Source organism: Xenopus laevis, chromosome 5S (assembly GCF_017654675.1).
Source record: "Xenopus laevis strain J_2021 chromosome 5S, Xenopus_laevis_v10.1, whole genome shotgun sequence".
In the NCBI taxonomy this organism is placed as follows: Eukaryota; Metazoa; Chordata; class Amphibia; order Anura; family Pipidae; genus Xenopus; species Xenopus laevis.
In genome coordinates this window covers 125232332-125248155 of record NC_054380.1, presented here as the reverse complement: position 1 = coordinate 125248155, position 15824 = coordinate 125232332, and the positions used below count along the sequence as shown (strand labels likewise).

At 40.8% G+C, this 15824-nt stretch overlaps 1 protein-coding gene across 2 annotated transcripts in view; it reads right to left on the bottom strand.

Moving 5' to 3' along the window:
• Positions 1 to 15824, bottom strand: part of asap2.S (ArfGAP with SH3 domain, ankyrin repeat and PH domain 2 S homeolog) — a 144143-nt gene that overhangs the window by 20696 nt on the left and 107623 nt on the right. For both annotated transcript variants that reach the window (XM_018265926.2, XM_018265927.2), the window contains exons 10-17: positions 13797 to 13900; positions 13650 to 13719; positions 11497 to 11584; positions 11107 to 11155; positions 9630 to 9796; positions 6370 to 6503; positions 5151 to 5245; positions 3876 to 4065 (exon numbers count right to left, since the gene is read on the bottom strand). In XM_018265926.2, coding sequence (XP_018121415.1) covers positions 3876 to 4065; positions 5151 to 5245; positions 6370 to 6503; positions 9630 to 9796; positions 11107 to 11155; positions 11497 to 11584; positions 13650 to 13719; positions 13797 to 13900 — 897 coding nt within the window. The remainder of the gene's footprint in view (positions 1 to 3875; positions 4066 to 5150; positions 5246 to 6369; positions 6504 to 9629; positions 9797 to 11106; positions 11156 to 11496; positions 11585 to 13649; positions 13720 to 13796; positions 13901 to 15824) is intronic.

The window sequence follows — 15824 nt, the reverse complement described above, 5'->3', positions numbered from 1 at the left end:
ATATGGAAAAATATGGCACAAACCTGCCAAAAGCTGCAAAAAGTAACCCAAATCTGTACCTTGGCTAGTTTGGGCTTTAAAAACCTGCCTGAGCTTTAAATTAGTAGCCCAATTTGGCAGGAAAACCACCAACCTGGCAACCCAGTGTCATATTGTGTTACTGACATCAGTCTATATGCAACATCACTTCCGGTTTCCCAAGATGCAATGGCCTGGTCACTGCTAGAGTAATGAATGATTTGTGCTGCTGCCCCACCCATCTGTCCCTTACTAGAAGAATATGCCCCCCCATACATACCTTGTATATTCTCCAACTAAGGACAAAGCCCTTTCTATTGTTTGGTCAGAGTGTAACCCCATCTATACCCGCTATTCAGGCTAAGGAAGGGAACCCCTACAAGCAAAGGACCCCCCGGTTCCACCAGACTTAGCAACAGCAGCAGCAGTGATTGGAACCTTGGCTGATGAATGAATGGATCCAACAGATATGGCAGCACAGTAACTGCACTGACTCAATAGGCCACCCATACAAAGTAATGCTCTGTGTACATAATAAGCTGTGTATGTACTGCTCATCTAAGGCAAAATATAAACCTCACTCAACAACAGGGGACACTTCCCCTTTAAGAGCAGGGAACAGAGGTGACTTCCTACCTGGGGATGCGACAGTTGGTTCAGTCCGTTGGTTGGCATTGTGGTGAGAGGTAAGTAAACTTTCCCTCCGAGAGATTTTTTGCCAAATAACCCTTATTTTAGGGCAAAAAAAGAGGGGGAAATTGGGTGATGCCCCCCAGACTAGCGGGTGTTGCTTATCTCACTGATTTTGGTGAATCTGGAGATTTTTCCCATAAAATTGGCTTTGGAGATGCCTTCAATCTTAGTGCTGCTTGGGAGATACAGACCCAGGATTTGGATGTTTTGCAGGGCTGCCAGCAAATATACACATTTTCTACTGTAGGGAGCATTTGGGGACCCCTGTACTACACCATGAGGTGCTTAATTTTTGTTCCCAGTATTAACAGGCTCCTTAGAGTTTTGCCCCTCAAATTATGTTTATCAGAGCACAAGTCACATGACTTGGGGCAGCTGGGAATTTGACAATATGTCTAGCCCCATGTCAGATTTCAAAATTAAATATAAAAAAATCCGTTTACTCTTTTGAGAAATGGATTTCAGTGCAGACTTCTGCTGGAGCAGCACTATTAACTGATTCATTTTGGAAAAAAAAACATTTTTTTCCCATGATAGTATCCCTTTAACGGTTTGTCATTTAAGCAGAGACAACGACTGGTTCAGGGTTGGCCTGGCCCAGGGGTGTCCAAACTACGGACCACGGGTCAAATGCGGCCCCGCGATCCATTTTTAATTGGCCCGCAGCAAAGAGCAGAAGAGGAGCTGAACGTCACAGCAGCATGCCTCAGTTATTTTTTAAACCTTAGACACAGTCACTCACCTTGTCACTCCCCCTCCCTCCCAGAAACTAAAGGTGAACTCCGTGACTGTGACTTACTTCCCTGCTGCCGCACATTCATTTCTATGTGATCACTGAGAGACGCGAGTGTTGCTGCAGTTTGATCCTGCTTATCTAACGCCTGTCTCAGTGATCACATAGAAATGAATGTGCGGCAGCAGGGAAGTAAGTCACAGTCACGGAGTCCACCTTTAGTTTGTGGCAGGGAGGGGGAGCTCCAGAGGGAGTTTGTGTGCAAAGGAGGAGACAGAGTTGTAAGCTTTTTTTTCATGCCTGGTTTCTGAGAGGGAGGGGAGTTACAGAAGGAGAGTGTGTAACGGAGAGAGAGAATGAACAATTGAAATAAAAGTTATACAGAGGCTGGATGCGGGGTGGGTGAGGGTTGGCTATGGGGAAAGAAGGAGATCAGCGCACATTTCATTTTGCCTAGATCCAGCAGCTTCATGAATATAAACTTAATGGTTCGAATCAAACAATGTCAGGCTGAACGGTCGCCCCCCACACATTTTTACCTCACCAAATCTGGCCCTCGTTGTAAAAAGTTTGGACACCCCTGGCCAAACTCTCCTTGAAACATTGGCTCTGGCGGCAGCTGCAGATCCAGCAACCCACACCCTGACAAATTCTAGCGGTGATCAGACGCCCACAGCTTGCTCGCCTTGCCCAGCAGAGATCCCTGCGTGTCATCAACAGATCATGCACGTGTGATTCCATACCCCCCTGCTGTTAAATGGACTGGACCTGTATATGGATGTATATCTCGCAAGATGAGACTTGTGACGCCTGACTTTGTAGTTAAAAGTAAACAAACAAAATAGAAGTCAAGGAACTTGACATTTATGGCGCTTTCAACAGCCATCCGGGACTTTGGGCCAAGTTTAAAAAAATCGTAGGCACAGTGACATAGGCGGTAAGCCATCTGTGTTCGACCTCACGTAGCTTACGATGCATCATTATTGTGATGTGTGACTTGTTCTGCCCAACCCCCCTCTACTCCGCCTCTCATTACCTATCTGGGTAGCGTGGGTGTGTCCAGGGAAGGGTTGTCCCCTCCCCCGGATGTGTGCAGCTACATAGCAGCTTATTTATATAAACAATAGTAGTGTTTCTTAAGCAAACACAGCAGTTTTACCAGTGCAGGGCAACACTGCATTATATTTTCATTACTTTAAAACACTTATTTTTTTGACGTTACTGTTCCTTTAATACTCTCTGCCATCTAGCATGAGGTTAACCTACTCCGCATTCTCCAGCGCCTGTGAAATTGCAGCTCCCAGCATCCTATGGTAATGGTATTGGTGTAGACAACGGTGCTAACACTTAAAGGCGTGTTAACTTTTAATATGTTACAGAATGGCCAATTCTAAGCAACTTTTCAATTGGTCTTCATTATTATTATTATTTTTTTATAGTTTTTCAAGGATACATTTTGTGTAAAAAAATAAGAATGTACCAGTGCATTATACTCATTTCGATATAGAAGAATTGTGCTTAAAAAAGTAGTGTTTCAGGCTGATTTATTGAATATTTCTGCAAAAACCCTAATAATCCCTCCCTTCTCTTCCACTTCCTGCTCCCTAAATTCCCAGGACGTGCAGAGGAGCAGGTGGCTCTCAGCTCACTGCACTGTAAGAAAGGAACCAATCAGCAGCTAGCAGGACCTGATAGGGAACTGAAGCCTGTCTCTGCTTGTGTGATTGGCTGTCCCCCTCCTACTATGCTACTGGCAGGGATGTTAGGACACACCCACCCCCAGTGTCGGTCTGGAACACCAGGGTCCCACCAAAAAACCTTAGACCAGGGGCCCACCAAAAGTTTTTAGACCAGGGGCCCACCCTTAGTACTATTTTCTTCCTCACGCAACCTCTATTCTCCTAGTCTCTTTTCTTTACATACTATAATCTATAATTCCACCTATTTAGCCACTTTGTTCTCATAGAAATAGGGAATGGCCATGAAATAGGCCAAATGTTTAGCAGCATGAGGTTCCACTGACACCTGGGCCCACCGGGAGTTTTCCTGGTATCCTGGTGGGCCAGTCCGACACTACTTCAATCCCAAATCGGATGAGATGCAGTTATGGGTGATAATCAGCCCATCTCTGCCCTTCAGAATTTCCTCGGGGTACCCATATCTCCTTCTAGGTCCAATAATAATTTTTTTTTTTGGAACTTCAGTATTCACAGAGTACCTGGGAGTAAAAGTTCTGAGCACATTTGCAGAATGTGGGAACCTACTATATAGAAGGGTGTTATAAGCGTATGCAAGCAGAAAAAATAGATGTGTTCATGTCAGGCAAAATGATTGCCATTTAGCCACCTTCTGACAACCGAGAAATGGCTGTAATGAAATAAAACATGACAATATACAGTTTTGGTAAAGAGCCACCAAAAGAAAGACTTACGTGTCCATTGGCAAGAGGAATCGTCTCTGTGAGATCCAACCCTTCCGCGTGTAACTGTAACAACGCAAAGATGTCTCTGGATTTGATGGCATCGCACAAGCCATGCAGTTTAGAGGCGCTGTCATGGTATTTTCTCCTGGCATACTTTCTTTCTATGTATTTGGTAGTAATATAGTCTTTCCGTGCATTCCTGGGAAGTAATTAATGGAAAGTTCTGAAATGTAACTAAAGTGATATAAATTAAGGCAAAATTTACTTAGTTACACATCGTTCTTCTTAGTTGACACTTTGAACATAGAAACATATTTGTATCTAAAAACAATGTGTAATGTTGAAATAAACAGTTGAAGAAACAGACTAACAACCAAGAAGTGGTTCAAATAACATTGCAGTAGTTTGGGAAAAACAAGGTGCCCCAGAATATATTGTAAATAACTCACCAAATAGTAAATGTGGTCCGGGTGCACCAGACCCCCAGCTTCAGGGAGCGGCATGGCACAGGTTTTGAAGAAGAAGCAGGGCCGATTTGCACTCAGATGGATCCACAGGACCAGTGAAAATTTGTTAAAAAATATATTTTTATTTATAAAAATGTTAAAAAAAATGTGCATCTCCATCTGCCCTATGTGTTTCGCACCCACCTAGGGCGCTTAATCATGGGCTCAATGTGAGCTCAATGAGAGCCCATGATTAAGCGCCCAAGGTGGGTGCGAAACTCGCAGGGCGGATGGAGATGCAAATATACATTTTTAACTTTGTATAAATAAAAAGATATTTTTAACGAATTTTCACTGGTCCTGTGGATCTGTTTGAGTGCCGGTCGGCCCTGCTTCTTCTTCAAAACCTGGTTCAAATAACAAACAAGCAAATGAACAGAAGGTCTGAATAGAAAGATGAGAGGTACAACTTCCAAGAACAATAAACATGTAATATTGGGATTGATGTGCTTTATGGTTGGTGGAGTCACTGCAACTAGAGTGAACTTTGATATGAGAGGGAAAGTGAATAGGAAGAAAAACTTTGGCAATCACAGGCTTATTACTAAATGTATATGTGAACTTTGGACATCCCAAGTTTACTACTAAATGCATATGTGACCTGCTTTAACTACAACATTTGCTGGTGAAAGGGCCTTTGTGAGATTGAGGAACTGGGGTAAATTCTTTCTATACACTGAGCTATATAAGTAGTCAGCAGACCTCAATGAAGCAGAGAACTTACATATCACTGCAAGGAGTAGGCTTCAAGGAATCATCAATGAAGCAGAGAACTTACATATCACTGCAAGGAGTAGGCTTCAAGGAATCATCAGCAGGAAGGCAGGCTTCCATCAGTTCATTAAACCCGGAGTTCCCAATATTTTTAGCAAGCTAGAGCAAAGAAAAGTTTGGCATGTTTTGGTTAGGGCTTGGCAATACAAAATGGTACTCATGAACAAAACCTGTATACAGTGGCTGACAAGGAGCTTTACGGTCACATAATGGTCAACTCAAAAGAAAACATCCTTTGGTAACAGAGTTTGCAACACAATGGTATGCAGCCAGAGTTAAAAGCAACAAGGCTTGTCATCATTCCTTGAAAGGATTCTGTTATGATTTTTATGATGTCGTTTTTATTTCTAAATGACACTGTTTACACTGCAAATAATTCACTTTACAATATAAAATTTCAGTCCTGAACCAGTAAGTGTATTTTTTTAGTTGTAATATTGGTGTGTAGGTGCATCTCAGGTCATTTTGCCTGGTCATGTGATTTCAGAAAGAGCCATCACTTTAGGATGGAACTGCTTTCTGGCAGGCTGTTGTTTCTCCTACTCAATGTAAGTGAATGTGTCTCAGTGGGACCTGGATTTTACTATTGAGTGTTGTTCTTAGATCTACCAGGTAGCTGTTATGTTAGGGAGCTGCTCTCTGGTTACATTCCCATTGTTCTGCTGTCAGGCTGCTGGGGGGGGAAGGGAGGGGGTGATATAACTCCAACTTGCAGTACAGCAGTAAAGAGTGACTGAAGTTTATCAGGACACAAGTCACATGACTAAGGGAAGCTGGGAAACTGACAATATGTCTAGCCCCATGTCAGATTTCAAAATTAAATAAAAAATCTGTTTGCTCTTTTGAGAAACGGATTTCAGTGCAGAATTCTGTTGGTGCAACACTATTAACATTGCATTTAGAAAAAAACATGCTTTCCCACGACAGTATTGTAAGGAATACTCACCGCTCTGGTCCTCTTCGGCAAAATGGCGGTTCCGGTTCCCTTCGACAAGATAGCGGCCTGCAGGACTCCCTCGTGGCACGTTCTGACGGATGCAACGTCTTGACGCCAGAGCGTGCCACGAGGGAGTCCTGCAGGCCCGCCATATTGTTGAAGGGAACCGTAACCGCCATTTTGCCGAAGAGGACCAATATGCTTGCTTTTAATTCAGACATCATCTCAGCACAAAGATATGCTTAAAAGCAAATGCAGTTCTCTAAAATGTGATTTGAAGACGTACCAAAAGCTCAGAGGTTCCCAAGACATCCAGTGTAAGAGACTGTATTCTGGAGTAATGCACGCCCAGCTCCCGGTGTATCCCCGAGCACTCGATGCACGTCAGGATCCCCAGGTTTGTGGAAAGCCAAGTTGGATCTGAAACATGAAAACATGTTGGAGTCAGAACCTCTGAATAAAACACAGCAGAATACTTCTAATTCCTTAATGCATTGCCATTATCTGCTAGCTGCCTATTGGTTGCATCGGTGGGATGGAGAATTAGACTTACAGTTATAGAACTTTTATTAACGCTATACATACTCGGGATGCACCGAATCCAGAATTCAGTTTGCGATTCGGCCTTTTTCAGCAGGATTCGGGCGAACCAACCCCTAATTTGCATATTATTTGCATATGCAAATTAGGGGTGAGAGGGAAATCGTGTGACTTTTTGTAACAAAACAAGGAAGTAAAATGTTTCCCCTTCCCACCCCTAATTTGATTCAGGTTGGGTATTCTGCCGAATATTTTGAGAAGGATTCGGGGGTTCGGCTGAATCCAATATAGTGGATTCGGTGCATCCCTAGTACTTACTCTACTGAATGTACAATGTAACTGAGCCTGCACCATATTGTGCAAGAAGCTTACAATTTATCTGCCCAAACAGTTATTCACCCTCTTATGCCACAGGTCATACCACACACAGATGAGGGTGCAGACGGGGGCCCTCAGCAAATCATGACCTGCGCTTTTAAAATATATTCAGAAGACTGAAATTTCTTGGAAAATAACATTTCAGTGGAAGTATAAAAAGTAAGAAATTAGTGCGGCAACTCCTAGCAGCCTTCATATATGTATTGAAGTGAAAAATGCTTCTAATATGTAACAAAAACACAGTACAGGTATGGGACCTGTTATCCAGAATGCTTGGGACCTGGGGTTTTCCAGATAACAGCTCTTTCTGTAATTTAGATCTTCTCCTGTATAATGGATCCCATACCTGCAGTACTGCTATTAAAGCTTCTAAAAGTAAAAGTCCCCTTGGTACACCATATATATGCAATACCAAACATACTACGGGTATGGGATCTGTTATCAGGAAACCCGTTACCCAGAAAGCTCTGAATTACGGAAAGGCCATCTCCCATAGACTCCATTTTATACAAATAATCCACATTTTTAAAAATTTCCTTTTTCTCTGTAATAATAAAACAGTAGCTTGAACTTGATCCCAACTAAGATATAATTAATCCTTATTGGAAGCAAAACCAGCCTATTGGGTTCATTTAATGTTTACATGATTTTCTAGTAGACTTAAGGTATAAAGATCCAAATTATGAAAAGATCCCTTATCCAGAAAAACCCAGGTTTCGAGCATTCTGGATAACAGGTCCCATACCTGTATATCAGTTTTGCAATGGCTTATATAGTTTCACCCATTAGCTGAAAGTTTCCCCTTTTTATGAAATATATTAGGCTTCTGCACAATCACAGTTATGAAAAAATGGTGTACGGTACGTTATTTATTATATTCAGAATGGGTGAGGGAACCAGATTCATTGAACCTCACTAAATGACAGGCTGTCGTAGAACCCCACAGCCGTATCCTAATTATAACAAACTCGTGTATATTGTCGCTTATGTGCAATGACTACTTTCGATTTCCATCGGAAATTCAATTAGACCTTTCTGAAAGGGTTAAGGGTAGAGAGATGCTGGTTTCTTGGTAATAAGCAGCAAGGGGTTCAGTGTAATTCTGGTTTTCAGTCAGTGTCAATAGAAAAGTCTAAAGGACACAGATAACTGCCTGGAATAAGAAGAGGCTGCAAAGTAAAGGCTGTGCAATTAGTCTGAATGAGGTTTTCCTGAAGGATCAGACACTGGCACTAGAAGACAAGTGCAATCTCTCCTACTGCAGAAACAAATGGGTCAGTTAAAACAAGTCTATGCAATTCCAATTTCGACCAGCAGATGGCAGTGTGTAGATGCTACAGTTACTTCAATCAATAACACAGGTCTTTGTACAGTATGGGGAGCAGTATAGGTGTACAGTACACACAAACTCACAGCTATATACACGGTGCACCAGGTTACTGAATATATAAAATCTTCATTTATTGGGTATAGTTAAAAGCATAGTCACATAGTCATCACCCGCAGCTGTGACACATACCCCATGCTTCACGCGTTTCGTGTCGTCTCGTCTTCAGAAGTTTGCTTCTGAAGAAGTGGCGAGGCGCCATGAAACGTCATCCACTATTTTAGATCCGGCTGATCTCCCCAATTCGCAAAAGATTGGGTCGATTGGGAAGGGGAAAATATTTTTCACTCTCTTGTTTTGTGACAAAAAGTCACGCGATTTCCCCCGCCCCTAATTTGCATATGCAAATTAGTATTCGGATTCGGTTCTGCTGGGCAGAAGGATTCGCCTGAATCCTGCTAAAAAAGGCCGAATCCTTGCCGAATCCCAAACCGAATTGGTGCATCCCTAATATATATATATATATACAAACACACGTATGGGACCTCTTATGCAGAATGCTCGGAACCTGGGGTTTTTTCAGATAAGGGATCTTTGTGTAGTTTGGATTTCCTTACTAGCAGTCTACTGAAAAATGATGTAAACATTAAATAAACCCAATGGTATTGTTTTGCCTCCTATAAGGATTATTTAAAGCTTAGCTACCATCAAGTACAAGGTACTGTAACTATGTATTGTTATAGAGAAACATGTAATCATTTTAAAAAATTAGAATATGAGAATTATTTGTTTATAATGGAGCTTTATGGATAACGGATACCCATATCTATCTCTCTATCTATATATATATTGTATACATGTATGCACTTGGATTAATGTCATAAAGGATATATGAGATACTACAGGTATGGGATACATTATCTGGAAACTCATTATCCAGAAAGCTCCAAATTATGAAAAGGCCATCTCCCATAGACTCCATTTTATCCAAATAATCCAAATTTTAAAAAAAGGATTTCCTTTTCCTCTAATAATAACACAGTGCCTTATTATTAATCCCAACTAAGGTATAATTAATCCTTATTGGAAGCAAAACCAGCCTATTGGGTTTAGCTAATGTTTACATGATTTTCTAGTAGACTTGAGGTATGAAGATCCAAATTACGGACAGATCCTTTATCTGGAAAACCCCAGGTCCCTAGCATTCTGGATAACAGATCCCATACCTGTACTTCTAAAATAGCTATCATGTAACGAAGATCTATTTCCCCTAATATCCCATGAAATAGGAGAGATTGTACCTGATGCACCACAGTCACAGCAGACATTGTTCCCTGGCATTCTCTGGATGTCAGAAATGATTTCCTTGGTCAGTTCTTGAACAATATTGTTCTCCCCTGCACTGTGGTCTCCTTTGAATGCGTTGTTTAAGGCTTCTTCCTTGCTGTTCTGCAGCACTGACATCCATCTGAAATATAAAGGAAATGATTCATTAGTGAGAATGCTATAACAGATGGGGGGGATAAGCAACCCACTGGAGTTTCACCCATCATTGGAATGGAAGTATTGCTATGGGTTTTAAAGGAACAGTTCAGTAAAAAAAAAAAACTGGGTAAATAGACAGGCTGTGCAAAGTAAAAAATGTTTCTAATATAGTTAATTAGCCAAAAATGTAATGTATAAAGGCTGGAGAGACTGGGTGTCTAACATAATAGCCAGAACACTACTTCCTGCTTTTCAGCTCTCTAACTCTGAGTTAGTCAGTGACTATAAGGGGAGCCACATGGGACATAACTGTTCAGTGAGTTTGCAATTGATCCTCAGGACTCGGCTCTGATTCAAAAGCAAATATTTATGATCTATGTGGGCTGCCCTCAAGTCTCTGATTGGTTACTGCTTGGTAACCAATCAGTGGAAACCAAGAGAGCTGAAAAGCAGTAAGTAGTGTTCTGACTATTATGTTAGACATACAGTAAATCCAGCCTTTGTACATTACATTTTTGACTATTTTAAGAACATTTGTTATTTTGTTATCTTTTTACCCAGTTTTCATTTTTATACTAAACAATTCCTTTAAAAGACCTCCCGGTACCTAGATCACAACGTTCTTCACCCAGAACACGCACATACACAAGGCAACAATTACTGACTTTATAACAAGCATGCTCTAATTAGCAGATTGTTTATAAATTTAAAAAATTAAATTAAATTTTCTGTTGTAATTATAAAGGCAGATATAAAAAAGCTTTTAACATGTATTATTAGGATCTTTCTTTTTAACCGAATTGTAATATTTTACATTGTTAGTGTTTATATCGATTAAAGGAGAAGGAAAGCTACGGAGGCATTTTATTGCCAATAGATTAGCTGCAATAGTGCAAGCTAGAATGCTATATTTATTCTGTAGAATTCTTTACCATACCTGAGTAAAAAGCTCTAGAAACTCTCTGTTTGTTTAGGATAGGAGCTGCAGTATTAATGTGGTGTGACATCACTTCCTGCCTGAGTCTCTCCCTGCTCTGGGCTCAGATTACAGTAGAGAAGGGAAGTTAAAAAAACTTTTTCCACCATATAGGTTCTAGGAGGATATTCAAATTTTTTTTCAAATTCGATTCAAATTTGGACTATTCCCTAGTCGAAGTACACTAAAATGACCTATTTAAAAATTAGAATTTTCACTTCGGGCCTTGATAAATCTGCCCCTTTATAAAGTGGTTATGCATTTTAGAAAACAGAATATTGGCCCATCTGAATGGAAGAGGAGTATAGTATACTTACATGTGGCACTCTGCTTCATCCTCAGCCTGAAAGTGATATGTCCGATCATCTACACAAAACACAAAGCGATGTTAGAGCCAAACTGGAGAGGTAAGAGCCAGACTGGAGAGGTAAGATTGTTCCACTCGCTGATATCTATCATTGGGTAGTAAAATTCCTCTGATAGGGGCTGTCATCAAAGTAAACAGTTTACTTGTTTCTAAAAACTATGAGGATTATTTACACAAGAGAAGAAAATATGGGATAACTATGTATGATAAACATGTAGGGTCAGAGTACAGATATATTAATGTTAATAACTCACTCTTTTGGAACACAATTATTTGCTCACTCTAATTTATCCTCTGCATTAATTTGCATGACTCCCTAGAGAGAAGTTATGTGACATACGTGAGATAAGGTCAAAACTCTTCTTCTCCTCTGGGTTGGTTTTCACTTGACAGGTCAATAGGTTCAGCTTTGCAGGAGGTATGTTAGCCTAATAACAGAAAAGCATTAGAGGTTTCGCGGTGGTGCAGACAGAATACAGAACAGTATATTCATCAGCAAATCAGGGTTATGTTGTTGATAATGTGTAACTGTCAGGGCCGGAACTAGGGGTAGGCAGAGTAGGCACGTGCCTAGGGCGCAGGGGTGGAGGGGCACCAGGCACGTACTTACTCCTACCCCTAGTCCGGTCCCTTCTCTGCTGACCGCCCATCTGTGCGAGTACAGAATTCCCATGGGGCAAATTCACTAAGCGCCTAACTCTAGCGTGAATTTGCTAGCGTTGGGCATTTTCGTTACTTCGCCGATTCACTAACGGACGCTGGCGTAACTTCGCTAGTGTTACTTCACACCTTTATGCCTGGCAAAGTTGCGCAACGGACATAACTACGCAAATTCACTAACACGCGCATTGTTCTGAACGCTACCTTTTATGCCAAACTTCCTTCGCCACCTCAGACCAGGCGAAGCGCAATAGAGTAGATAGGGATTGCTTCAAAAAGAGTTAAAATTTTTTCTAAGTCCCAAAAAACGCTGGCATTTTTTCTTTATTATGGGTGATAGGCTGAAAAAGATCGAAAATGTTTTTGGGACTCTCTCCTTCCCCCCCTACATTTCCTAACTCATGGCAACTTAACTATACAGTGGGCACATGTGTAGGGCAAAATAAACATTTTATTTGATGTTTTGAAGGTTTCCCAGGCTTGTGTAGTGCTGCTACGAATACTTCCATTGAAATTTGAAGCCGTATGCATATTAACCATCGCTAGCGTAACTTCGCTTTGCTTGGCGAATCAACGCTAGCGCAACTTCACAACCTTACGCTACCCCTGAGCGCAACTACGAATCTTAGTGAATGTCCAACCATGTGAGACATGGGCATATTTATTAAGGGTCGAATTGAAAACTCAATTTTTCGAAAAAATTTTTATAGACAAAACTGTCAAATTAGAATTATGAATAATCAAAACTCAATACGAATTTTAATGAAAGTTTTCAAGATTTATCACACCTCGGTCCTTTAAAAACTCGAATTCGACTATTCGCTACCTAAAACCTGCCGAGTTCATGGATACGTCAATGGGAGAGGTCCAGGGTCCAATCTGAACATGTAACTAGCCTTCCTGACATTCCAGTTTAGTCGAATTCGAGTTTTCGAGTCTGTAAAATTAGTGCAAATTTTAGATATTCCATTTTTTTTAAATAATCCCACCAATCGAATAAATTCGAATTTGAGTTTAAAAAAAACTCACATGAATTCGAAATTCGACCTTTGATAAATGTACCTCCCCTGTTGTGAAACCCTGTATCTAAAAGATACAATTTTCTGCACTTCTGGGTTTTAAAGAGGACACATTTTTGGTTCCCAGATGCTGTCAAATCCTAATTTGCTCTAATAATGTTTGTGCGCAGTTACTGTATCTTAAACCGGGGATTTATAATGAAAAGCTCTTGAAGCTTCTCCAACTGAAGCCTCTCCAATTTGATTCAGAGGGAAAAATTCCTTCCTGACTCCAAGATGGCAACTAGACCAGTCCCTGGATCAACTTTGTGCCAAGAGTTGTTTAGAAAAACCCTGTTTTTTCTCACTTGCTAAAAAGACACTCAACCCCTTCTTGAAGTGATCTTATGTATGGAGGTGGTTGACTGAAAACATTATGCTGTTTTGTCTGTACAGGTATGGGAATCCGTTATCCGGAAACCCGTTATCCAGAAAGCTCTGAATTACAGAAAGGCCGTCTCCCATAGACTCCATTTTATCCAAATAATCCAAATTTTTAAAAATGATATCCTTTTTCTCTGTAATAACAAAACAGTGCCTTGTACTTGATCCAAACTGAGATATCATTAAACCTAATTGGAAGCAAAAAAATCCTATTGGGTTTATGTAATGTTTAAATAGTTTTCTAGTAGAATTAAGGCATGAAGATCCAAATTATGGAAAGATCCATTAACCGGAACACCCTAGGTCCCGAGAATTCTGGATAACAGGTCCCATACCTGTACAATAATCTGTATCCTCATCCTACTGTCAAATAAAAAAACAGAGTACTTACTGTGCCGTGGGATATGGTTAGAAAGCCATTTTTAACTGTGCACTTCCTCTTCTGCCAAACCTTTCTGATTCTAGAAAAAGATTTTGCACAAAAATCAGAAGAATAAAAATAAAATGACAAAAGTCTGAGCATTTATGAAATAGTTACCCATCACTCTTCTTATAGAGGTAGCCATCCCTCTCAGTGCCGTGTTGCTTGTTTCCCTGTGGTTGATGCAAGCTGTAAGCAGTGCTCTGTCTGATCTGTGAATCCTACAGTATAGTATGGGGCTCATTAGGAATCAGGAGGTATTTCTTCAATACAGTCACATAATATTACATTGTATTGCACTTGTTTATATAGCACCAGGAGTGCTTGTAGTGCTTTACAAAGGACAAACATATATAAGGGTATAGTTATTATAAATAACAATGAGAATACAGTGAAACTCAATTTTAAATACATTGGGGGTTTTTTTTGTGCTCCCACTGATATATAACACATTTTACATTTTTCTGGATTTTCTACCTTTTTTTCAAGTCCCTTGAAGAATGTAAAATGGAAATTCTACTGTGGTCAAAAACACAAGTGCTTGAATTTTAAAGGGACTGGAGAGCCTTTCAATGTAGTCTGAGTTTCTTTATTGAAGCACTACGTTTCGGACCACAACAGTCCTTCCTCGGGTGCATGAAGGAATTTTAATAACACAGTTAAGGCCCCCTATACACGGGCCGATAAAAGCTGCCGACAGACCGAGTTGGCAGCTTATTGGCCCGTGTGTGGGGCCATCCGACGGGCTTCCCCAATCAATATCTGGCCGAAAGTCGGGCAGATCTCGATCGGGCAGGTTAAAAAATCCCGTTGGACCACGGGTGCATCTGTGCGTGAATGCGGTCCCGCAATCCGACAGCCCTTATTGGATGCATTATGATCTGATCGTTGGGCCCTAGGGCCCACGATCGGATAGGCCCGATATCCCCCAATTCAAAGTGGGCATACCAGGGAGAGATCCGCTCGTTTGGCTACCAAATGAGCGTATCTCTACATCTATGGCCACCTTTAGGTGTGAGGTCATTGACACACACACACAGGTATTCTATATATTTTATCATTTATAAATAGAAGGGTCAGGTGGGGATGCAAAGAGAGTTAACTGCCCAGAAAAGAAGCAGGTGTAGATAGAAGTGTGGGATATTGTGAAGAAAAATGTCAGTAACATTTTATATCAGCGTTGCCCTAAAAGGCTGGTGCTGTAAGTTCTACTCCAATAATAGCTGCAGGGCAGCAGTTCGCAAGGTGTCCTACAAAGTATATTTTAGTCCCAACTAAAGATGGGCCTGCTAGGAATGATTAAAGGAACAGTAACACCAAAAAATGAAAGTGACAATATCATGTAGTGTTGCCCTGCACTGGTAAAACTGATGTGTTTGCTTCAGAAACACTACTATAGTTCATATAAACAAGCTGCTGTGTAGCAATGGAGGAAATTGAAAAAAGGCTATATGGCACAGGTTAAATAGTGGATAACAGATAACACCATTATGTTCTACAGAGCTTATCTGCTATCTGCTGTGTGGCCATAGCCTTTTCTCTTTTGAATGGCTGCACAGCAGCTTATTTATATAAACTATAGTAGTGTTTCTGAAGCAAACACAGCAGTTTTACCAGTGCAGGGCAACACTGCATTAGATTTTAATTATTTTCATTTTTAGATGTTACTGTACCTTTAACACCAGGAGTTAAGTCGAATTCTACTCCAAATTGATCACTAGGATAAATGTAAAAAGTTTTCCATGCAGGCTATCGGTTCTATTTTGTAAGAGAATAAAAAAATGATTATGAAACCCTTGTAAAGGAAACAAGATGAATCACAAATGGTGAATATTAGCTAAAAGAAGCAATAATTTGCCTGCTGTCCCCGAGGAACCTCTGGGATTTTGTTCCACTGCCTGGTACAGCTGCTGTCAGTCCTTACATACAGTAATTATCTGTTTGTGTATCTATTTGCTAGCAGGAAAGTCCTGGTTGCGTTCCTTTAGAGATCCCGTTGTCACCCAGGCGTTTAGCTTTTCTTAGTCTTCCCCTGCTTGGATCCCACGTCTCTCCTGGGCTTTGCTCACAGCTGTTCCACGATGTTTGGAAAGCTCGGTGTAACCCAATCCTAGAGCTGATGTCTAGAGGACCCTTTATTTTCTT